Source organism: Podarcis melisellensis (genome assembly GCF_964234715.1).
Source record: "Podarcis melisellensis genome assembly, chromosome: 7".
NCBI classification, from domain to species: domain Eukaryota; kingdom Metazoa; phylum Chordata; class Lepidosauria; order Squamata; family Lacertidae; genus Podarcis; species Podarcis melisellensis.
In genome coordinates, this window is record NC_138539.1 from 28,326,391 (window position 1) to 28,352,070 (window position 25,680).

At 43.3% G+C, this 25,680-nt stretch overlaps 1 protein-coding gene across 4 annotated transcripts in view; it reads right to left on the reverse strand.

The window, feature by feature from the left end:
- Positions 1 to 15,322: 15,322 nt before the first annotated feature.
- RALYL (RALY RNA binding protein like) overlaps positions 15,323 to 25,680 on the reverse strand; it is a 264,584-nt gene continuing 254,226 nt past the window's right edge. For all 4 annotated transcript variants that reach the window (XM_081919856.1, XM_081919857.1, XM_081919858.1 and 1 more), the window contains one exon: positions 15,323 to 18,231. In XM_081919856.1, the coding sequence (XP_081775982.1) occupies positions 18,214 to 18,231 (18 nt within the window). In that variant the 3' untranslated portion in view covers positions 15,323 to 18,213. The remainder of the gene's footprint in view (positions 18,232 to 25,680) is intronic.

Sequence of the window (25,680 nt, forward strand, 5' to 3'; positions counted from 1 at the left end):
CTACAGAAACTAATGGATTATGCAGAAATGGCAAAACCTTTCAGAAGAATAAGAAATCAAGATGACACACTTTTTATAAAGGAATAGAAATAGTTTATTGAATCTTTCCAAAAAAACCTGTAAACAGATTAAGACATTGGCAGGATTATTGTAATAACTTATAGTTTTAAAAAACATATAGGAGAACAAACAAATAAAAGAATAAGTCAAGATAATTTGAAATATGCAGGGAATGATGAAAATAAATTTAAGGAACTGCAAAAAGAGGAGGAAGGAAGGTTTCAAATGTTAGAATTATTGTTGAACTATTGTTGAAATGTATATAAATGAAGACTATAAATAAAATAATAGAGTTTTCTACCAGTAATGCATGAATTGATCCTTCCTTTCTGCCTTAGCTATACAAGGAGATATAGGAAAGATCAGGTACAGAATCATTAAAGAGAGATGGGAAATCTGTGGCCGTCCAGCTCTGATCCTCCTACAACTCCCATCATTCCTGACTGTTGGCCATTTCAATTGTGATACCAGATCTGCTTGTGTGTCACAGGAACATGTGCAATTTCCACATCTGTTCACAGAAAATGGGGCAATTAATGATAATCCTCTTGGAATCCTTACTGGAGACAATTGCATGTTATAGCCAGGATTGCACCGGCTACAAATAGCATGCTTACTTTGAGGAAAATAGAAACTTTTAAAAAAACGAAAAACTTTTTTCTTTTTTTGAAAAAAAATAAAAAATAATTTAAGAGTAAAAATGATATATTGTGTGATTTGGGAATGTGACCTTTGACCCCAGTGCTCTAAGAAATTATTTTCCTTCTGGAGAGCCAGTGTGGTGTAGTGGTTAAGAGCGGTAGTCTCGTAATCTGGTGAACCGGGTTCGCTTCTCCGCTCCTCCACATGCAGCTGCTGGGTGACCTTGGGTTAGTCATACTTCTTTGAAGTCTCTCAGCCCCACTCACCTCACAGAGTGTTTGTTGTGGGGGAGGAAAGGAAAGGAGATTGTGAGCCGTTTTGAGACTCCTTAAAGGGAGTGAAAGGCGGGATATCAAATCCAAACTCCTCCTTCTCCTCCTCCTCCTCCTCCTCTTCTTCTTTGTGAGCCACAGAACGTCCAAGTGTAAAGTATGGACATAAACTCCATCTGTCCTTTCAACCATGACTAAGCACACGTATCAATAACTCTGAATGTTCTGCTGCAAAATGGCACTCTGCAGAATTAGTAGGCCATTACTTGTAAGGCAGTGGTCATATTTACCGAAAGGAAGAGGAAGGAGAAGCAATAATAATTTATGCTCCTTTGCCGTAAAGATCTCCACTAGGTCTTTACAATTTAAGAAACCGATTTTGGGATGGAAATTGCACTGGCATATGTGTAAGATGCTGTTTCCTTGACACACCATTTATCGTAATAATTTACATTCCATGCTATTGATCATGCACATTAAGTGGTTTTTAAATGCTTGCTTTCAAAGGGAACTGAATCATGTTCATGAATTTGACAGTGTATCATTCATAAATGTGTTCCCATAATTTTTTTTTATTTTGTGAAAAACGAATACTGAACTGATAGGCATATGAACTGTAGTCAGTAATAAGGTGCAACGGTAGATTTATTGCAAAAGTAATAAGCCCAGCATGTTCCAGGAAACAAGAGTTCAGAGCCAAACCTGAAGGACTGTCCTGTGGAGGCCCTTAAGCATCCAAGCCAAAGTCCATCAACATGGGCAGCTCAACAAGCACAGTACCTTAGCTCTGCTTCCCTTTTGTACTTTGCCTGCTGGTTGCAGCACCTGGGCTTGATGAGGCAGGTGGCCCTCACCTGTCCTGAGCCTACTCCGGCTGAGGACTCATAGACCTTCTCCCAGAGCTAATGAGTCTCACCTGGCCAGCTAGTGAGCTGTGCTGTGGGCTCTTGTCTGCCTCAGCCTCCAAGAGCACTCCACTGCTCTATGCCTCAGAGCCTGCTGTGCTCATGGAGGTAATAATGATAATGACAACAACAACAACAACAATAATATATTATTTGTACCCCGCCCATCTGGCTGTGTTTTCCCAGCCACTCTGGGCGGCTTCCAACAAAGATTAAAAATACATTAAAATGTCACACATTAAAAACTTCCCTGAACAGGGCTGCCTTCAGATGTCTTCTAAATGTCAGGTAGTTGTTTATCTCTTTGACATCTGATGGGAGGGTGTTCCAAAGGGCGGGTGCCACTACCGAGAAGGCCCTCTGCCTCGTTCCCTACAGCTTTGCTTCTCGCAGTGAGGGAACCGCCAGAAGGCCCTCTGCGCTGGACCTTAGTGTCCGGGCAGAATGATGGGGGTGGGGACGCTCCTTCAGGTATACTGGGTCCCTCTGGCTATGGTGATGGGTCCTGCTGCTCTGGTTCCTGTGCACTGACCCCCCCCCCCATCGCCTCACCATCCTCTGCCACCCTGTGAGTACTTCAGATAACTTTTACTATCAGGTAGTATATAAAGGCAATGAATGAATGAATGAATGAATGAATGAATGTAGTACAGATCTAGTCCCTCCACAAATTCTTGTTGCACCATTCAGCTGCAAGCAGGGATCTCCCCCCCCTCCCCGCTCAGACAGAAAGAAAGGTGAACATTTATAGGCAGCACATTAACAGTAGGCAGTGCTGTTTTTCTAGATGTGCGTCCATCGTTTTCTGAGGATGGCAATGGTGCCCGCTTAAGAGGTGTGGAAACTGATTTCTGGCAAGTTCTGGCTGAAAAGCAAAGCCCTGGCTGTAGCCCCTTCTGCCCTGTCTCTGTGCTGGAATCAGGAGGTTGGTCACAGACAGCAAAGCAAACTCTCAGAGAGGGAGAGAGAAGAGTTACACAGTCAAGCAAGACAGTTGCAGATCATCGCAGCATGGCTTGATAGCTCCAAATATATATTTCCTCCCAAAGCAAATACCAGTATCTGAGAAGGGATTTTCCTCATGGCCAAGGGAAGGGGAGGAAAGTTGTTTTTCCATGGAGTTGTAATAGTTCTGTCCCTGTCCACCATGGCAGTCCCTAGTACCACTGTAAAGTCTTTCTGAAAGCATTCAGGCCATGCAACTCTAACAGAGTCACCTTGAACCAGTACTGCTCTTCAGATTGTTCCACAAATGTTTTTTAAGCAACATTTTGAGCTCATCTCTTCCTCAACTTCCTCAGGTCAGTTCATTTTCCTGACCTAAATTCTTTTTAATTAATAATAATAATAAGTTTTGTTAAGGATTATATTGTGATATAAAACAAACAAACAAGGAAAAGTACATATGACATCTCCATTTTTTATTCATAATCTTTTACACAGTTCGTTTATGTTCTGTATGAGACACTATTGTCATAGACATCATGCAGTTGGAGGGAAAGAGAGGGAAGAGAAGGAGGGAGGGAGGGAGGGAGGGAGGGGAGAAGGTAACGTTCTTTTGTTCTATTGTGTAGCATTTGTGTAGGGAATCGTGCTCCTCTTGAATAACAGTTTGACTTTCCTCTGAGGCTTCAGAGAAAACACCACATATTTTGTTCTGCTCTTTGTCCAAAATCAAAATGAAGAAGAACCTGAAAGTTCCCAACATGCTCCACCATCTCATAGGCTCACGGAGTTGCTGGGAATCTTGTAGGCCAGATTGCAGTCCATCTCCTACTTTGATGCAGGAGATCCAGAGTTAGACCATCTCTGACAGATGAATGTCCAGTTTCTGTCTGAAGACCTTCAATGAAGGAAGCTCACAACCCCCATTGGTAATTGGTTCCAATGTCAAATTGCTGTTGCTGCCAAAAAGAATATCTGCAAATGTTCAGGAGAAACCTATCCTCCCGCAACTGAAGATGAGGCACAGAGGTCAAGTCTTTGGCCTCTTGCACATGATAGTCTTTTAGTTATAGTGTGATAGCTATCTTGTACCACATATTCTTCTCTTCTCCTGGCTAAACAAACCTAGTTCCTTTCACCTTTCTTCATAGGATTTGCTTTCCATATGCCTGAGCATCTTTTGTTATTGTCCTCCAAACTGCTCTAATAGTCTATAGACTTCTTAAAGTGTGGTGCTGAGAAACTGGCTAATGTTCTTAACTTCAGTCTTGCCTTTGCCTAAATACCGCAACAGTCATGTAAATTACAACTTGAGAGATAGGATGATTTAAACCGATGGCTGGTCGGTTTGTGACAAAACTTGTTTCATATTGGAATGGGAGGGGGAGGAAACAAAGAATTGATGCTGACAGTGAAATTGCTACTTGATGTTACTGCCACAAAGGCCATGAGGCTGTAATAAGAGCTACCTGCATTCAGTCACCAGACATCAGATCAATCATTCACGGCAATTTGCAGATGAAGGCTTTGGGGGAAGTTTTCTTTTTCAATCCTGATGTATGGTTTGCTTGGCTCAAGGAAAGCAAATACCACAAACAGATCATTCAAAGGATGAATAATTTTTTATATTATAGAGAAGGCTACATGGAGCTTTTCTAGATGAGACTGCACATTTATGAAACCAAAGTTTTAAATGAAAAGCTGCCACCTTTAGGAGAAGATGAAAGCAGCCCGCTAGTAACTTCAGAGTTGCAATATTTGAGCTTCATGCAACGTGAGTCCTTGTGGGCCTAAAGACTTTTGCAAGTAGCCAGGTGGTTAAAATGGATGCTTACCCCTTTCTCTGGGTGGGCAGCTGTTGCAGAACCTTGCAACATTCCTGGGCAGCCAGAATGCACATGGCTAGGTGACTGTTGGGGAATTCCCCTGGCCACCTGGGTAGCAGGGCTGGAGTCCTGCATTTCAAGTTGGCCAATGAGAGGCCTCCTCTGGAGGGTGTGCCTTGTTGGCTGCCCACCTGCCCGGGCAGCCAGTGAGGCATAAAAGCCGATTGTGCCTTTCACCCTCAGCGCAGTTGGCCATGTTCCATTACCCTCCTATTTCACACAATTGTGTAAATATCTTAAGGCTGCAATCCTGCAAGAAATAGGAAAGTTTTCAGCGGGTGTCTAAAATGCTATAGCAAGAGGGGAGTCTGCCTAAGGTCAACAGGCAGGGAGTTCCAAAGCACAGGTGGTGCCACGCTCAAAGACCGACTCCTTGCAAATGCAGAAGGAACATTACTGGCACTTGTCAAAGTGCAAGTTCCACAGAGGAAAGCAGCCAACATCCAATGTAGGGTTGCTCTGGGGCATCATTGAAAATTTAAATGATGACTTGTGGCCATCTACTCACCATCTGGTCAAGGGCTGGTGAGCTTTGCTGGGGACTCCAGCCACTGCCAGATGGTGCTAGATGCTGAAAATGGGCTTGGAGAAGAGAACTTTTTTAAAATTTAGAAGAGTAATTCTGCCCTTGGTAGCCTAATCCCAGAAGACCATTTAGTGCATGCATATGGTACTTTTATCCAAGCGAAGCATTCAACGTCTCAGTTAATAGTTTCGTCCTATTCTCTCCACTAAAAGCAGTAATCTTTATAGTGCTGCTGCAAAACATTGGCAAGAAGTATAAATAAGAAAAAAGAGGGGTGAAAAAATTGCATATTGAAGAAAGATCAAAGCATTCATAAAGGGTATTCAGTACACAAAGGAAAAGGCTTGCAGGCACCCAGAGTCGATACTAAGATGATAATCAAGAGAGCTTGAGGTAGAAAATGATTCTTATTAAATAGTGGTTCAGATTAGCCTCCTCGCTTCAAGCAAATTGCCTTCCTGCAGAATTTCTATGGGATTTTAAGAAATAACTTCACAGGCTATCTTGAAAAACTGACCTTCAGAGTTCATCTCCACACACATCTGCAAAGAGCCTCTTTATATGTATATATTTTCTCATGTTGTTGTAAATGCTACAGACGCTTCCTCTGTAAACCATCAGGAATATACATGGAGCTGTTTTATTAGGTTGTACACTGAAATGCATATACTCATGTGAAGACAGTAGGTCACAAGATCAGACAGTAGGTTACAAAATCAGATTTTTTATAAATCTGAAGCTTGTTGTTTGTGCCCTTTGGTTAGTCACAGTCTCCCAGTCTACCCTACTTTGTTGTGAGGATCAATGGGAAGAGGAAAGCAGAAATAACCAAGCACAGTGGGCATTTTAAGAGAAATGTGCTAATTCTCCTTCATTATAATAAATGGCTTGAATGATGATCAGCAGTATTTTCTGACTCAATAAAGTGCCTGTTTCAGGACACACTCGTATCTCAAAGCCAAAAGTTTCTGAAAGGAGTGTCAGGTTTGCATGTAAGAAGGGCAGGTTTGATTGCAAGATGCAAACTTTGTAACACCCTTGTCCAGGGGAAGTTCCCCTTCCAGGCAAAGTGGTGTGTAGCTCAGGCACCCCTCTTTATCTTCCAGACAAATTGAGAGCATTATTGGCGTGCAAGAGCACATTCTAGCCAAGAAAACAAAGCGCTTGAGGTGTGATGCATGACTAGGGGGGAGAGCTTGGAGGGCCAAATATATAAGCCTGAAGTGCCACATTTGGCTCCCCATATAGCCAGGGGCTCCCCACTCCTGGGCTGTATGGTAAATAAACCAATGTGTGTGCTCGTTTAGTTACAAAACCCTGTTGAGGTTCTTAGAATAAATGGTGCTGCAGCAATTGGGCTGTCCTCCCTTTGCCTCTCGCCCTTCCCGGCTCCTGAATCCTTGGTTTCCTCCTCTCACTTCAAGTCTTTCCCTTCTGCCTCTGCAGATTTATTGCCGCTTCTCCACTGCTACCTAATCTCTAAGAACAACACAAAGTAAAAGCACAGTAGAACAATCAGACACAGCTATACACATTTACATAATTTGATGCATTCATTCTGATTGCTTAATCTTTCTGCAAAATTTGAAGGGTTTTTTAACTGCTGAAAACAAGACCCAATTCCCTTGCCTTCCTAGTCTGTATGCTTCCTTGGGAGGGAAGATTGCTATCTGAAAATAAGACTTCTCAGTTTCTTATTATTTGTATGTCTATGGCTACGATCCTGTACATACTTACACAGGAGTAAGTCTGATCGAACTCAGTGGGACTTAGACGTGCACTGGACTGCACTGTAAATTACAGGCAAAGTCTGAGTTCAAATTAGTTTAACCTGGTCAGATCCATACATCTGTTCTTTTCGCTGAACAAAGAATGCTTTGCAGCCTTGTGACCCTCTACAATGACAGCTGGAATGAAACTCTCAGGCTCCATTTGCTCTGGATTGGTTTTCAAGCTTGCATATTTACACAGAATTTGAAAGAAATTGAGTTAATGATTAATTCAAGGTTACCTTTTGCAGGTCAGAACTCTGTCAGGTTGCTATAATCTTCTTCCAGTTGTAACCTATGCAGTTATGGCACTTTCTTTGTGCTAGTGAGTGCACATCCATTTGGATTTATATTGTTGCACACAACCTCAATCTCCAAGTGGGGAGAGATTCCAGGGGTTCCAGGCATGCTTACCCAGGGTCTGTGTTTCCTTCTGGAAATGAGGCACAGTAGAGACTGTGGTGTATTTATGATATATGGTTTATTTACCCACATACACAACCTGAGCCTGCAATGGAGGGGTTCACAGCATAATCACCCCAAGAGGGTCTTGCCTCTTCTATAAACAGCCTAGGATCCAAGCAGAGAGCCAACATCCTGCTCTGCCTGCTACTTTGCTTCTTCTGGTCACATAAACCCTTCCTTTAATCCAGTGGTGCAGCATGGGTTGTCAGCACCCAGGGCAAGGCAAGTAATTTGCGCCCCCTAACCTGTGGATTTGCACCCCCTAACCCGTGGATTTACGCCCCCTAACCCTAACCCCCAGATGTTGCGTCCGGTGCGGCCGGCCCCCCTGCACCCCCCACGCTACGCCACTGCTCTAATCTCCTAACCCACATTCCTACTGCTTTATATGTTGAGGGAGGGAGGGAGGGAGGGAGGGAGGGAGGGAGGGAGGGGCCCCATCCATTTGCCATCTCACATGGGATCCTTTTGATCCCTTGTAGTCTTGAGGAGGTTTAGCTTAGCTTAATTAGCTTTAAATACTTTCTGATTCCAGCAGATTAAAAGTGTCTAGCACAAAGCTTAATACGCACAGGTCCAGTTTAACACACATGGCTTAATACAATGTAATCAAGCATTGATTAAATTCTAACACCCACCGGACCCACAAACCCATAACAATGTAGTCACAAACTGAATACAAGTGTCAACTGAATTTATACACTTTATTTTATACAATGTTAATAGAACATCTAAGGGCCAAGCCTGTATTCTGTATAAAATGTGTATGCATCTCGACTATAATATGGTACCAGGGGAATGAATGTAAGCTTCCAGACATTGACACCTTCACTCTAGCTTTTCTTTAAATTCAGCTGAGCTTTCCTGTCAAAAGCACCAGGGGTGGTGATCACATTTTTCCCTGGAACAATTTAGAGTTTACGTTTCATGTAGGCAATGTTCTCTCCCAGCCCTGCCTGGAGATGTCAGTGTGAACCTGGGAGCTTCTTCGTGCAGAGCCCTACCACTGAGCTACGGCCACCTTCCCCCTTCTAGGCTGCGACGGCTTTCATTGTGAAGCACTCAATTGCAATGTTCTGTTCTGCCCTTTCCCATGGCTTCCATATCCTTCATATGCTAGAGCAAAACACAATAAAAAAGGAAGGGAGAGAGAGAGAGAGAGAGAGAGAGAGAGAGAGTTTGCCTGCCTTGATCAAATGCTCTGAACAGATGCAGCTTCGTATTTTAAGCTCACTTAAATCATGTCACTGACAGGACTACAGGAACAAAGTGGTGCTTGCTTGTGCTTCCCCAATGCTAAGCTCAGTTGCTTGGGAATAAGCATCCTTTTCTCATAGAAAAGGAGGATGGACTTTAAAGTTACAATAACAAAACAAGCATCTGTAACCATAGGCATGCCTGGCTAGCCACCCCCTGGCTATAAAATGAAAAAGAAGCAGAAGAAAGGATACTGCCACGACCTGCATCAATCCCAATGGGCCCTGATACACCCATTATGCTGCTGCTGAGCTTATCTTCTGTTGCCTACATCAACAGCTGCTCTCTGGAGGGTTATTAGGGACCGCGCTGGGTTGCAGACCCTTGAGCTTCAACCCTGAGGTCCAGACGTAGGTGCATCACTGTGTCCATATCTGAAGGCTCACAACACCCCCCCCCCATCTTTCTAGAAAAAGAGGTGCTGGAACTCACCATGAACGCCTCCCTCATTCTCTTAGAATAGCAAGGGTGCCCAGCTGAGATAAAGCCCTGGGTTGATGGATAGGAGGACCCTAAGTGAGAGGCAGGGAAGGGAAGCCCTCTCAGTGTGAGAGACAGGGAGAAGAAGGGAAAGCTCTCAGTTGAGAGCTGAGAGGCTCCACCACTTTCTGTGTGAGGCAAGGATTACCTTTGAGAGAGAACTCTGTTTTATTTTCTCTTTCCTTCTCTGTGTTTGTTTTTATCTAGATTAGTTTCTTTTATCTTGTTCTATCATGAAAAAGTTTTAATAAAAGCTTATGAAAAAACATAAGGGAAATGTCTGTGGCAGCCTTCAAAGTGCAATCACGGAGAAGAAATGTGACAACAGTGTCTTGGCTCGTATCACGGAGTGTGAGATTTGCCTTGTAATAATAATAATAGTAGCAACTTTGTTATTTCTACCCTGCTCATCTGACTGGGTTGCTCCAACCACTCTGGGCGGCTTCCAAGAAGTATAAGAACACATCAGTCATTAAAAACGTCCCTATGCAGGGCTGCCTTCAGATGTCATCTAAAAGTTATATAGTTATCTATCCCCTTGACATCTAATGGTGTTCCACAGCGCAGGTGCCACTACCGAGAAGGCCCTCTGCCTGGTTCCCTGTAGCTTCACTTCTCACAGTAAGGGAAGCACCAGAAGGCCCTCAGAGGTGGACAGTGTCCAGGGTGAAAAATGAGGGTGGAGATGCTCCTTCATGGCCTTCAACTGAGTCAGGCCATTAGTCCATCCAGCTCAGTTTCATTTACACTTACTGACAGCAGCTTTTGGGGGTTTCAGGCAGTGTCTCTTCCACCCCTATCTAGAGATGCCATTGGGGACTGAACCCAGGACCGTCTTCGAATAAAGCAGCAAAGAACGACAGCCCTTCCCCATGCACAGGCAAGTTATGATAACACACAAAAGTAGTTCCTACACAATAGAAAACGTGAGCTTAGATTTTCTCTGTCTCTGCAACCCTCTTGGTTTCCTGACAATTTCACAGCTTCTCACTAGCAGTGATACTACCCCGCTTTCAAGGCTTCAAACTAATAGACTTAGAAAATGGGTCTAAAGTAATTTCTTTTTAATTGAAATTCCTGCTGGGCAGGAAGGTGCTTCTTAGGACTGTGTTTTGAAATAGCTTGCTATATAGCAAGGAGAGCTGCAGTTAATTTATTTCAGTTGGGGCTACAGACAATCAGGAGGAGATAATAATCACCAAAGCCTGAGATCTTAACGCAGATGAAAAGAGGATATAATTTAATGCACGTCGGCTCTAATTTAACACTTTTGATCAGAGCGTCAAATGTTCCATTAGTGACATTTCATTTTCTCAGCCTGTTTGAGGACAGTAATAGCTAGGAGCCCTGCCACTGTCAGTCAAAGCTCCTCACCCGCCCTTTTTCATCGGCTGCCTTCTGGTATGACCTCCGATGCCAAAGCGGATGAAAAGAGCCATCACATCACTGCAGGAATCCCAAAGCTGCATCCCACTTTGAAAACTTCAGATATAGGGAACAGCTTCACAGAGTATGCTCCTGACTTCATATTAGGATGGGCTCGAGCAACTGCAGAAAATACGGAGTTGCATCTGCTCTTTCTTTCAGTTCATGAAGCCCTAAGTGAAAATAATTGGGGTGTTGGGAACAATTCAGTGAGGAAACAGCAGCAGCACTAACATAAATATAACCACAGCAGCAGAAAGTTATTTGCCAGTCATCGAAGGCACACTTGTTTGAACCAGCTAGCCAAATGAAAGGGACTAGGGGGCTCAGGTGGAAAAAAGGACAAGGCACTTGGACCCTTTAACAGTTGTGAGGGAAAGGGGATTTCAGACAAACACAATTCTGCACAACTTTGCAAGGTGCAAAAGCCCTGCCCGTTTTCTAAGAAGGCCAGATCAGGGCCGAAGGAAGGGGGGGTGCAGTGGGTGTGGGCTGTCCCAGGTGTCACTACTGAGGGGGGTGACAAAATACTGGACGGCACTCACCACGGGGCCTGCAGCACACCCAAGCTATGCGTCTCTCCTGGGAGAGACGCAGTAGCATGGGTGCATGCATGCTCCGCGCTGCCCAAACAGTCCGCCCACTGCATCCCCCCCAGCTGTAGGGCAGCTGAGTGGGAGGAGGCAGGCAGACTGCGGAGGCCCCTATGGGTGGCTTGCCCTGCCCCCTGGGTGCACCGCCCCAGGCGCCTGAGCTGGTTCCTCCGCTTCTGGGCCACATTCATTTCCCTGGGGGCAGTGATCGATACTCATATTTTATAGAGAAGGAACAGTCGTGGCAGAATTTACCCCCTCCAAGTTGTTTGGAGTCTCAGCTATGAGAAGTCAGAAAATCTTCCCATAATAACACAAAAAGGGCTTAACTGCATCAGGACGAAGTCCTAGATTCAGGTAGGTAGCTGTGTAGGTCTGATGCAGTTGAATATATATATATTCGGGCACCACTACCAAGAAGGCCTTCTGCCTGGTTCCCTCTAACTTTGTTTATTGCAGTCAAAGAACCATCAGAAGACCCTTGAAGGAGGACCTCAGTGTCCCCCTGTAGCACAACAGCTGATCTCCTGCAAGTCACTGCAATCTGAACACACACACACACACACACACACACACACACACACAATTACAAGAACTCAGCTGAATAAATATGCCTAGGATTGTATTATGTCAGAGGCCTGCCAGTAGATTCTGATCTACATGTTGGTTGCTTCCAATGCATATCCAATAAGCCTATTTTCTTAGTGCAGTGCTTCTGCATTCTGATGGAAGTCTGGATATGATGTACTAACATCCTTTTAATTGTGCATTCGGGATGATTTGTGCTCACCATGTGATTGGGACGGCCACACACGATCCCACTTTCAATGCTGTTTGTGCCTGCAAAGGTTTTGGGACTGTCTCACTGCTTCATTTCCTGTCAGGGCATATCCTGCAACTTTCTGCTGAAATCCCATAGGTTTTCATACCACAAATATTCTGCGTTGAGGTCTTTTTGTCCTGCTTCAGTTGCGCTTTAGCTCGTATTGCCAACAATAATGTAGCATTGGGGAAGGCTCACAGAACAACTAATCAAGTAGCATGATGTGTGGATGGTCCAGTGTAAATCTGCAAATATCCTGATGAGGACATGTTGCACACACCCACAAAAACCCCACCAGTTTGGAGGAACCCAAGTGGTTTTCAACCAGGGTTAGCAGTGCTGAGCTATTGCAGCCCCCAGCTGCTTTAGTGAAGGTTCCAGGAAACCAGAGATCAGGGCATCTTTGACTTCAAGGGTTACTAGATGAAGCAAAACACCAAAAAAGAAGATAACACATGACCATGCTTCCCCATTTTCTTTTGAATGAGGCAAGTCGCAAAGAGAACTTTTTCCAAACTATGAGCTGGCCATTAGATATTGTTTCAAAAGCTTTATTGTACTTTGGACTTGGCAGGCTGTGCTTCCTACGTTACTCTCCTGCCCTTGGTGAACTCTGCATCGGATAGAGCAATCAACGTTGCATTTTGCCTTCCAAACCACCCATGTGCAATTACATGGATGCGTTTCTCCAGCCCATTTCTTCTATTGCTCCTATTGATTCGCTGCTCTCGGGTTGCCTTGTTACGGATCCTGGATCGTCCAAAGCAAAGCTTCCAATAAATTGGTCCAAATGGCCAGCATTAAGCTGGTAGTGATGGGAGGGTGTTGCTTTTATGCTCTGTTGATTCTGTCCAAACTATGGGGGGGGGGGGGAGCAAGCAAGCAAGCAAGCAAGCAAGCAAGCAAGCAAGCAAGCAAAAGTTCAACATTCACTTAGAAGCAATGCTCAAGTAAGCTGAGAGAGATAACTAGCTCTAAAAGGCAAGTCATCCTTGAAATCACTGCAATTGATTTTATCTAGTTTGCTGTCAAAAACTACTTTGGGTTTCCAAGATATGAGCCTTTGCAGTTGGTCTCCGAAACTTGTTTCCTTAAATAACCATGTTGGATGGAGCCAACATGCTTCTTGATAGGAGTGACATATTGATTGCAAGCGACATAATGTTGGATTGAAGTAAAACTAAATAGAACTCAGAAGAGATTATTATCTTTCCTGCTTCTTTTCTCCCCCCCCCCCAGATATTGTTTTTGCCATACAGTGGTACCTCGTGTTATGTACCGTCCCCCTTACGAATGCTTCGGGTTACACGCTCCGCTAACCCGGAAGTAGATGCCCCTTGCTGCGAACTTTGCCCCGGGATGCAAGTGGAAGTCGCACTCTGGCAGTGCGGCAGCAGCAGGAGGTGCCATTAGTGAAAGCACTTCTCTTGTTATGAGTAGTTTCCAGTTACGAACAGACCTCCGGAACAGATTAAGTACGTAACACGAGGTACCACTGTATATAGAGCAAATGTGGCTGCAACAGTTAGGGTGGAAGTTGAACATTTTTATCTGTACGAAACACATAACACATGGGCTTATGCATGGAGTTTTGCATATGATCGTGAGCATATATAATAAAGGATGCACAAGAATACGGAAACCTCTACATATGAGGGCAGATGAGCACCAATTTGAGCATTTGACCTTTTCCCTGTTTTTACCATTTTGGTGCTCTTCCTTCCTTCCATTCCCACTAGATCTGTTGCAACAGGGAGGGTTCAGGTCTGTGCCCCCTCCCTACGTCTGTGTCAAAGATTGCATGGGCTGGGGTGGGATTCCAGGGACACAGTAGAGACTTGTCCTGCCTCTCCTCTGTACCCATCACCAGTCACATAAGCTGATGTTTCTGTGCTGGATGCGCATGAGAAATAGCTGCGCATGCATACTATGTGCATATTCGCATAGAGCGCCTCCATACAAGGGGAGATCGTGGCCCAATCCTATTGATTGAGTCTGCCTTCTGTACTTCTTTGGCCTTCCTGAGTTGAGCCTTATTTTTGCATGCTTCCTCCTTACCGCCTCATCCACAGACTTGCCTTTCTTGTAGAGAATATAGACTATTTTGCATTCTGAAAAGCAACTATATGGTTTGGCATCAACAGCTTCACAGGTACACCATCTCATAAGATAGGGCACTGGAACCCAGAACGCTGATTTCCTTATTTATTCTGCCATGGGAACTATTTGACTGCATCAGAAGCAGTCACTGGAACATTGAGCTAATGCCAATTGCACTGTTTTAGTAGCCACATGCCCCTCATTTAGATGTCAGGTGGGTCTTGGGTAAATGAAAAGGGATTCCAGGGATGTCCTAGGAGATATCCATAGGATGTCTTATGAGATGCACAGGATCCCAAGCTTCCCCATTTCTCTCACATGGAATGGAGGGGGAAACTACAGCCCTGGAGCTGATGTAGTTAATTTCCTTCTTGTTCATCTCAGTTGGAAGGAAATCCTTTTTTCAAGGGAGGGGATTAAGTCCTCTGAGAGGAGAGAAGAAGGAATGACACTCATCCTTCACCTTCCAGCTGATTGGCGTGAGCCCAGTAGTGCTTGGGGTTTGGTGGTTCATCTGTCTTTACCCTCTAACCCACAAGCCAGTAAGAACATAAGAAGCACCTGCTGGGTCAGGCCAAAGGTCCACCTGCACTGTGTTCTCCCAGTGGTCAACAGGTACCAGTGGGGAGCCTGTATGCAGAACCTATATGCAATAGCACTCTCCTCACCTGCTGTAATTCCTAGCATCTGGTATTCAGTGGCATACTATCTCCAACAGTGGAGGTAGACCATTCCCATCACAGCTAGTAGCCACTGACAGCTTTATCCTCATGGTGATTGCTCTGATGGACCAGTTGTTTAAGTGAAGTGCAGTTGAATCCTAGGCATGCTGACTCAAAAGGAGGTTCCATTGGGCTGGATTCAACTAAGTTGTTGCACTAGTGGACCCCCATTAGCACAACAGGACTCTGCTCCTCCATTATCCCCAAACCTGCTCGGGAGGACCCCCAGAACAGTGTGCTGGGGGAGGAGAGGGGAGATAGTTCCATCTGTTGAGCAGAAATGGTCCTGCTGACCAAACAATCGCCTTAACGCACCATTGAATTCCACCCTTTGTGTTCAGTGTAGTATATTCTCAGCTAAATGTGTACAGCACGGCAGACTGAATATATTTGGGGTATTGCTCCGTATCTATAACCAGCATTTGGCAGCAGGAACTACTAAAGAGAGTTAGTGCATTAGTCAGAGAAAATATTTATTTACAGGAATGTAAAAATTATGTTACAACATTTGGAACAGAACCGTCATGAAATGATTCCACGAGAACACATGGGCAAGATATTCAGTGCAAATAAACTTCCTATCATAGTTGTTGAAAAACTACCATGGCTTTGAAAAGGGCTGCAGAAAGTGTGTACATGACGTTTTTCGACGTTTTAAAAACCGCTTTCCCCGCTTGGAAATAATTGTTGTAGACAAAAAGATATAACAAGACTTAATGTAAGGATACAGAAAAATGAAAAAGAAAGAAAGAATCTGGTTTCCTTCATTGGATTGCAAATGGAGACAATTTGGGTCCCCTGTGTCACAGAGATATGTGGCTGATGTACTCACAGTAAAGGAGAGGCTGGATCATGCTCCACATGCTAGCTTTGGGATTGGGGTGGGGAGAACCTTTCCTTTTTGTAACTATTGCATGAGCTTAAGAAGAAAGTGCATACATGGAAACCAGCATGCTCAAGTGCAAATGCTGTAATAAAGCAATAGACTGGGGCACATGTAGGTAGAGCAGCTTCTTTTCACAAACAAATAGGTGTCGGGGCTGGGGGGGGACCTGTGCCTCAGACAGCTGCCAGTTAGGGCAGACAATACTGGACTAGATGGACTGATAAGCCTGACTTTGTATCTGGCAAGTTCATATTCCCAGCTGACCGGGGTGGTTTTCTAAACTGGAGTTATTCAGATTTGCTCGCCAGGTTATCAGAACGACAAGTTATTCTTTGGTCCGTGTCCCTACCTTAATGCATATTGTTCGAATGATTTGTGCTAACGAACTAGCGTGTGGCAGAAGTATTCTGAGCTGTGGTTTATAGGTCTGCTGCTGTCAATAATTTGTAGGAAAGGTGTATGTAAGATGACACGAAATCGTGGGAAATAAATATTCTATCTCTCAAAACTGGGGGGGGGGGGGGAGTTCTCTATGCGCTAGAGAAAGTACTCTGAAAAAGTATCATTGTCAAGTCTGTAAGGCACCTTTCAGATAGTTTGTGTGGGTGGGGGCAGCGGCCTGTTTGTAGCAAACCTGTGTGTGTGACAGAATGGTGATACCCCCCTCCCCACGTGTTCAGTGACTGTGTGACCCCCCCCACCCATCTGAAAGGGGCTTGAATCTTGTTCAGAATGGCCAAATAATTTAATTACACAAGAACACCCTGGCATAGGGAAACTCATTAAAACTAAAGAGAAATTATATATTAATATTACTAGAAGCTAAATTTTATTTTTAGCTTTATTTAGGAATCATAAAACTGAACTATGTAAAAAGACAATGAAGGAATTCTGGAAAGGAAAAACAACAACAACAACCCAAAACTCTTGGCCCATTTTCCCCGTGTGCAGAGGTATATGGTACAGTACTCCCAGCAGAGGGGAGAAACTGAGGTGGTGGAAAGACTTTTCTGATGCGTGCAGTTTTATTTTCAGCATTGTCAATTCACCAGCTCTTCCCCTGGAGCAGAAGCAGTCACAGCTGTACAACATTAAGTGTATCTATAAATATTTTCCAATTAGCATGTGGGGAAAAATTCACCAGATTTGGTGATGGGTGTGGGGAAGAGTTTATACAGAAACCACAGAATAACTTAACATACAGTTGGGCAGCCTTATTTTGAGAGCACAAGAAACACTTAGGAATGAGAAACAAAGGCAGAGAAAGATATTGCACATTCCAGGGCCTCATTCATATTTTATTGGCAGGGATGCCATGAAGAAATCTGAACGGCTCTCCATTCAGTTAGGTGCTTGACTGAAGGAGCATCTAAATCGCTCAGGGCAATTTAACACCAGGCAAGCTGTGGTAGTATTGTAGATGTTTGGTTTAAAATAAGTCCAGGACATTGGACTAACCTTATGGGCTACAAAGCTTGGTTGCCAAACCCAAACATACTGCCATGATCATGCGACTTCAATACTGGCAATTAGGAAAATATGGGTTATAGAGTAATTATGAAATCTAACAACATGCCAACTTTCGATTGGCAACACTCTTGGAAGTTTTAGTATTACTGTTCTTTTTAAAAGAAATAAAATCATATTTCAATCCATGCTGTCTGACATACTGTTATGTCAGAGAGCAGCAAATGTATCTTTGTAGGTTTACAACATCCTAAGATTTGAGGGCACAGTTCAGAGTATTGAAATGAGTGGTAGTTATTCCATTGATTTCAATGGGATATATATTGCGCACAAAACTACTATAGCCAAATTATATTTGTTTTGGCATTATGATGTGTTGTAAAAAATAAATAAATCTGGGCATGGATATTACTTTGACCTCCATTATGACCCTACTTCTTAATAAATGCACTGGCTCTAAAACAGGAATATAAATAAATACAAATAATTAAAATACTATTTAACATATTAGATCATAAATCTTTCATGATCTCATTTCGTTATGCTGTAAACATTTAAGTGCAATATCACCTGACTTTTAATATGATGAACCATAAAACATGCTAATCATAAAAATAGCTTTTACAAATATACATTTGTATACAGTGTCTCCTTCATTTTAAATATGTCCTTCATATTATCATACAATTCATTGGCCTTCTGACATCAAAATTAAAAAAATAATACCAATAATTAGCCAGGAAAAAACACATTTACAATCTAAACCATATAAATCTGACAATTGTACAGCTTTAGAACATATAAGAAATGGAATTTCTAAGTTTTGAATGGTAATGTCCATTTCAAGAAGTTAATTCATTTTCCCGCCCCATAAAAATTGAGTCAAAGATGTTGCTAGCCAGCAAGAAACAGCAGCTCACATTTCCACATGGGGAAGTCTGTGAATTATTATGTTCTTGGTTTCCAAAGGGACTGGATGTCAGTCTGAATTCACTTGATCTGTAGAAACTGTAAGATAAAATGCAAATTTTAATTTGATAACATTTTGAATAAGAGACAGTGACAGGAGAGTGTGGGCAAAAGTAAATGCAACGCAGGGAATCTGTGACTATATGACCACTGTATTTTTCCTTTGTAAAAAAATAGCTGGAGGTGGGGATCTAATTTGGATCAGCACCATAGTGCAGAGCTTTCTAAACTGTGTGTCGCGACACATTAGTGTGTTGGCTGCAGCGTTTAGGTGTGTCGCAGTCACGCTCCCTGCGCTCCACCCACGGTTGGAAAGGGGCTAGTTTAACCTTCGGCTTGCTAATAAAACTGAATTACTGTGTTGTGAAACGATGCACGTCTAAAAAGCATGTAATCAACATGAAAACTTTGGAAAGCTCTGCCATAGTGTCTTAACCCTTCCACCCTTCTTACCAATTACCCAATGCAAATTGCCCCATTTCATTTATTCATTTAGTATACCACCACCGGCTGAAGATTACAGGTTGGTTCACAACATAAAAACATAAAATGAGAACACAAAATACGTAACAAAAAGAAAGAGAAAAGAACCAATAACCCCCCCAAACACATTTAAAAGGCCACAGAAATTAGATTCCTGTTATAGAAAATGAATAAAGGTCCTATAGTTTAATCACACGCTAGGCTGGCCAAGCAGTTGTTTCTGAAGTGGTGGAACCACGGAGTCAAAACCATTAATATTCCCTGCATATTGTGCAGAGGTTGACAAAAATGTGGGGTTGTTTCCACATCACCCACTCTTGAAAACATGCTCGAGAACATGCTGGGTCCAGCTCACGTTTAAACCATAAATGCCTTCTAACTATTTTTAGCAGTAGGTTCACAGGCGGAATTATCTCTATAGAGAAGAAATGTATTTTCTTCCTCCGACCTTCCTCTTGCGTCAGAGATAGCCCTGATTGTGGTGAAGTAGCTCTATAGAGCTTGTAAGAATGCAACCTGTGCTGCTCCACACCTTTCAGTTGCTCTTTTTAGTCTTTTCTTTCCCTTTCCCTAATTGCACTCTCATATTATATAGAAGACAAAGAGCAACAGATTTTCGGCTTATTTATTGGAGATCTTTTCACAAGCCCGATGTACCCGCCAGAAAGGCTCTGCAGGTTATAATGAGGAAAGAGCATTGCAAACTGTCTGGATCCAAGGGGTGAACACACTTTTGGCGTTATTAAGAAGCTGTGTTGAACATTCACTAAGTCTGTATCACAAGCAAAATGGCTACAGAATTTTCTGTCAGGGCACATCTGGCATGTTTCAGTGGGGTGGGATGGAAAGTCATCACCTAAAAAAACCCAAAATCATAGTATGGCAATACTTTTATTAGGACCAGCCAAAATGTGACAGAGTCTTGAGCAACTTTAACATCAAAAGACGTTTTTATTACTTCCAGAGTGATAGTCTCCCTCCCACTTCCCCCAGGGGTCTGATTAACCTGAGGCAATAGAAAACTAATTTTGCTTCGTTCTATTCAGCTAAATTCTATATAATTTATCTTTGGCTGTGTGGCAGCTGTGACATTTTTTGAAAACCCACAAGATGACTAAGTTATGGGGGAAATCGTTTATTTTAAGGAATTATATAAATTACACCCTCGCACAACAAAGATGGAATCAAATTAAATTCTAGCAAACCATATGGCTTTCATTTGGTGTTCTTGTAAAGAAAAATATCACCTGAAAGAAAAAAAGATCCACTTTGCTTTGGATTATGACTGAAAATACAGATTTGCTAAAAGGGCGTGAGTGTACACACCACCACCACCACCACCGAATAGCATATTTATGAACCTCAACAAACAAAATATAGAACCATAGACCTGGAATCTATAAAATATTGTAATTTAACAAGTGCCAATAATTTGTCCTTGTCACTTAAAGCCATGAAATGCACACTCTCAACACACCCAATGCCCAACATTTCTTCAATTAAGCAGATTTTTTGGAGAAGTGTTATGTTCATCCCCCCAAAAAAAACACAAGAGAAAGAGAGAACTTCAGTTGCACATGTCTGTCCTTTACCCTTAAGCCCAGAAACACCCAAACAATAATACCATATGGTGCCAAGAGTTGTCCTATTTCCTCTGTGAGCTACCAGCAGTAAATACTGAAAGTTTGCACTGCATACTCTATTGATGGCACTGTAAAATGGATCCCTTTAAATCAGTTGTGTTGAGTTGTGTTTAACAGGCAATCTTGGAGAAAACTAGAGAAGCCTGGGGAGGGGGGGATTCAGTGCTAATTCTATTGAGAGTGACCCATTGACATTAACTGATATGGCTAACTTTTAACAGGTCTACTCTGAGTAGGATTTAGGTGAATACAACCCCTTTGTGTTTGAGAGGTATCACGTTTGGCAACTCAAGATTGATAAGGCAGATAAGCAGAAGTAGGTAGGTAGTGTGCATGTTGTTGGGGGAAAGGAATAGAGGACGAAATTTGTGAGAGCCACGAAGGAAAAAATACTGAAACTGGAGACTGTTTTAAAGTAGGTCACATGTGTACAGAGGAGAAGAAACAGGTTTTCTGCTTTAAGTTTGCATAAGGGAAGTGATAAGAAGATGGACTTGAAAGTCACTGCTGTGAAAGGTCAAGGAAGGATTACTAACACATTTGGAAAAGAACAATACAAAAAGCTGGACCTGTTCTCAACTGCGTTTTTTTAATTTTTACAATTTCTTCCCATCAATAATGATTTGCCTGTACATCTTCAATTTTGCTCTTAGTGACGTTTTCCCCCCCAGAAAAATGAAGTGCAAATTGAAATGATAGCTTAAGCTTATTTAATGCTTAAACTATCAGAATCAGGTGATACTTGGATATATCCACTCAGTTCCCTATTATTCTCTTACTGCCTGTTTCATTTCACAAACTCTTCTACATCAGTCTCATTTTTTCCTCTTTCTTTTCTCAGCTCACCTCGTTATTTTGAGGTTATAAATTGTAGCAGAATTCCATTCATCTGGACACCGATGAAACATGCAATATTTCCATAATGGAGAGGTGTCAGAAAATGATGATCAGATGTTCATTACTGAAAATGAAAGAAGCCAACCGTAGCAAGCCAACAGTTACTGTATCCTGAAAATATATTATGTCCCTTAACCAAATATTAAAAATGTAGAAAGAAATGGAGGTTGTTTCAGAGATTACTGAATCTCAAGGGATCTGACAGGGATAGGCTGTCCTAGATTCTGGTTCAGGACTTTCTGAAGTGGGATGTTTAAGTTAAGAAGATATGCCAGTCACTTGCCTGCTTTCTGGAAGCCATAAGGAATAAGAATTCATAGAAGATTGTAGAGAAGGAACTAGCAACCAATAATCAGGACTCAGTTCATCTGTGCCTCAAAGAATACTCTGAGGGCCTATCACATACTTCAATTGCCAAAGCTAACTAGATTTGGTGGATACCAAGTTGCATGAAGGTGATTGAGTCTAGGTAATGCTGGAGTTGCAGGACCTTGGAGAGCTCCAAGTGGAAGGACCAAGTGAGCTTACTGCAAGGGCTGTAGCTTAGTGGTAGAGCCCATGTCTTGCAGAATTCAACATCTAGCATCTTCAGGTAGAGCTTGGAAAGCCACCTGTCTGAAATATCAGAGCTGGCAGGTGTTGAATTCTGGGAACTTCTGCATGCAATACTCAGAAGTAAGTTCCCCTAAGTTCAATGGGACTTCACCCCAGGTAAGTGCGTATAGGATTGCAGCCTGAATCTAGTTTAACAAAGGGTTTGAAGATGTCTGGTTCTCTTCTGCACCTAATGCTAGTGGCAAATCTTTGCATGCAGCAGAGCATATACAAATATGCACAAGAACCTCCATTCATTCATATTTTGGACAAATTATTGTTGGATTGGGAAGTTGAAAAGAGGAGGTCCAAGTTAAAAAAAATTGAGAAACACTGGCCTACGCTGCTATTTGAAGAATGGAAAAATGGATGCCTATGATACTGTTGGCAAAGAGATGCAACAATGTTCAAAGGTCCCTGGGTTTTTACCTAGTTTTGCAACAAATAGCTGATCTGCTATGAAGGATGAAGAATCTTTGCTGTGCAAGTGGAGAAAGAGGGCAGCCATTGGTGGGAATAGTATCTGCAGGGATGGGAAGCTGAGCAGTAGACTTAAGTGACTCAGTGTGCTTTACCAAATAACCTTCAGCTTAAGCTAATGTAGAAACAGTTAGGAATATAGGAAGCTGCCTTATACCAAGTCAGACCATTGGTTCATCTAGCCCAGTACTGCCTACACAACTGGCAGGGGCTCTCCAGGGTTTCAGGCAAGGGAAATTTCTAGCCTTCTCTGAAGATGCTGAAGAATAAACTTGAGGTCTTCTGCATGTATTTGGAAGTAAACTGAGGTAGTAAAGTCCCTGAATGAGGACTGGGTTTAAATTTAAAAGATAAAAGCAAAGGAAGAAAAGGCACAGCATTGGCGAACCATTTGCCATTGAATCGTGTTCCAACTTTTGCAACAGTTTTTCCTTTAGTCATGGTTATTCAGAGTCAGTTTTGTCTAAGGAAAACATCTTGGAAGTGAAGAGAAATTCAGGCCACAATTGAATGGTGACTTCTTTCAATGAGTGCAATTTTTTTTTTAAAGAATCTCTCAAAAAGTTAAAATATATAAGTACAGAAGTTGGACCCAAAGTAATTGGAGCACATAAAACACAAGCCCATCTTCCCTTAGTGCTGCAAAGGAGATATTGCAAACCCTCAGCAAAAAATTAATTGGTAAATTTGAAACACAGGTGAGAAACTTGAGCCAGAGCCAGCCTACAAATTTAGAATAATTATGCAATGGAGCTCCACTGGGATTGTATCACTTCAGAGTGTCCTGGCAGGGAGGGTTACATGTTACAATATTTTCCCAATTAAAAAAACAGCCCAAACCTTTAAAGAAAACTTCTAGTTAAAAACTTTCCCCCTGATGTGAGAGTTTTTCCAAGAATCAGGTTTTCCCTTCTTAAAACATAGCTCGCCCAGTCTGCACAGATTGGTTCTTGAATGTTTTTGTGCTTTCACTCCATTTCAGTAGGCACTATCTACAGGGTTGGTAATGTGGCATGGGTGACTAGAATATACAACATATAATACCCAAAGAAATATACAAAGTATTGCACCTGAAACATCTGGACAAACTCACATCTTATCCAAAGCACCATGCTTTCTGTTAGGAAGATCCCGATTTATAATATATTCTGCAGAAAACATCTTATTTCTTTTCTTTTGCTCATACAGCGATATCTTGTAACTGTCAAGTGTAATGTCACTGTGTATGTTATCTATTTCACTTTCCTCTTCATTAGAAATATCTTTTCTTTTCTGGGAACAAAAGTACCCTGATGCTGCCGAGTACGTAATTTATCAGATGTCATTTTGTTTTTAATAGAGGACAATAATTATTTGCTATGATTCAAGATGACACACACTGACAACTGAAAGGCACTATCTATTTCACAGAAATAACGGGAAAGGATGATGAATGGGATTGAAATCAGTTTCTAAATCAATAAACTGTTAGGAGCGCTGCCTTTGTTACAACTTGAAGAGCGCTCATTGCAAGCAACAACTTCCAGCTGTTGTGTCTACTGCAAAGTTTTCCTTTTGAACAGCAGGGCTAAAATACCTATAATTTAGGAACTACCACCATCCTAAATTTATATGCTTTATTCACACAGCATATGTACTATTCAGACCTCACTTTCGCACATAAGGAGACAAGCCCTTGAATTCCAGCTTGTTTTGGTTCATTTCATTGTAGGACAGGACTGAGACAGCTATATGGGTAGCAATCACAAAATGGCTGCCATGGGGTGTGTGGCACAACACAAAATGACTACCAATCTGAAACAGGAGAAAAGGGGACAGAAATACAAAATAGTGCGTATTAAGTAGTGGGTTGACATAGCAGCCGGCACAGCGATTTCTTCAAGTAGCTCTTTATTTTGTAAGCTGGAATAGAACTGACTGCAAACAGCTCAGCCGGCCTGCTTTTATAGGCAGCCGGCTGTCAACATTGTAACAACAGCCCAGAGTTCCCGCCTAAAATAACTGATGCGGACCTGAGTGAAAACTATATACAGTATCCCCCTGTTGGCCCAGGGTGAACTACACTACATAACACCCCTCCCCACCGAGATAAGGCGTTAGTTACAATCGTAATGGTTTCCTTATATACAGCACTACGCGTATTGGTTCAATTAGGCACAAAAGCATATCGGTTACATTTCCCATACTTAGACCAACAGTGATACATGTCCAACAACATAGTCCTTTAAATAAGTTGGGCGCTTGGAAACTCTGCCAGACCGCCGGGGACTGGTAGCCAAGTCCGGAGGGCCACACAGTTCTCGCTGAGGCTGTGGTGCGACCCTAGGTGGCGTTGGAACCAACTCCCCTGGATCCGCTGCTGTGGGTGGAGCCTCCATAAGTGGAGTGGTCTGAGTCTGTTCTGAAGCGGCTTGGTTCGGCTCCACGCTGGCAGTTTGCGAGGGAGGTGTAGGTGGGGCCTCGCCATCTGTACGTGTCTCTTCTGGAGCCGCAAGCGCAGTTGGGGGCACCTCGGTAGTGTCCAAGTCCCCAACCCTGTGCCTAAGCTGGTCTATGTGCCGTCGCCACAAGCGTCCGTCTTCGAGTGCCACCTGGTACGAGCGAGGTCCAGTGACTCCCACTACTGTGGCTGGCACCCAAGGAATGTCCCCCACATAGTTCCGGGCAAAGACCTGGTTTCCTGGGACAAATGACCGTGGCGCGTTGGCACAGCCTGGGGGTTCAGCCACGGCAAAGTCCGGGTGTAGCCGGTCAAGCGGTGACCTGAGGCGGCGGCCCATAAGCAGTTCAGCAGGACTCCTCCCTGTGGCCGCATGAGGGGTGATGTGTTGCACGAACAAGTATTCGGCGACCCGCTCATGCCAGTCTCCCCGGTCCAGGCGCGCCAGTGCCTCTTTTGCCGAGCGCACCATTCTTTCCGCTTGCCCGTTGCTGGATGGATGAAAGGGTGCCGTTAGGGCATGGCGGATGCCCAGTCCCAAAAGATACCGCTCAAACGTGCCTGACGTGAACTGCGGTCCGTTGTCAGAGACAAGGACATCAGGACACCCATGTGTTGCAAACAGGCCTCGCAGCACCCGGATGACAGCTTCGGTAGTGGTGGAGGGCATCAGGGCGACCTCCAGCCATTTGGAATAGGCATCCACCACTACCATAAAGGTCCGGCCGTGAAAGGGGCCAGCCAGATCGATGTGCACCCTCGACCAGGGTGCCTTTGGCGTCTCCCAGGTGTGTCCCTTAGCTGCCGGTGGTGCAGGCCTTGACTCTTGGCACGCTTGACAGGCGGACACCCAGGCAGTGATGGCATCGTCCATATTAGGCCACCAGACGTAACACCGAGCCAACGCCTTCATTTTGACAATTCCCGGGTGGCCAACGTGCAGAGCCTCCA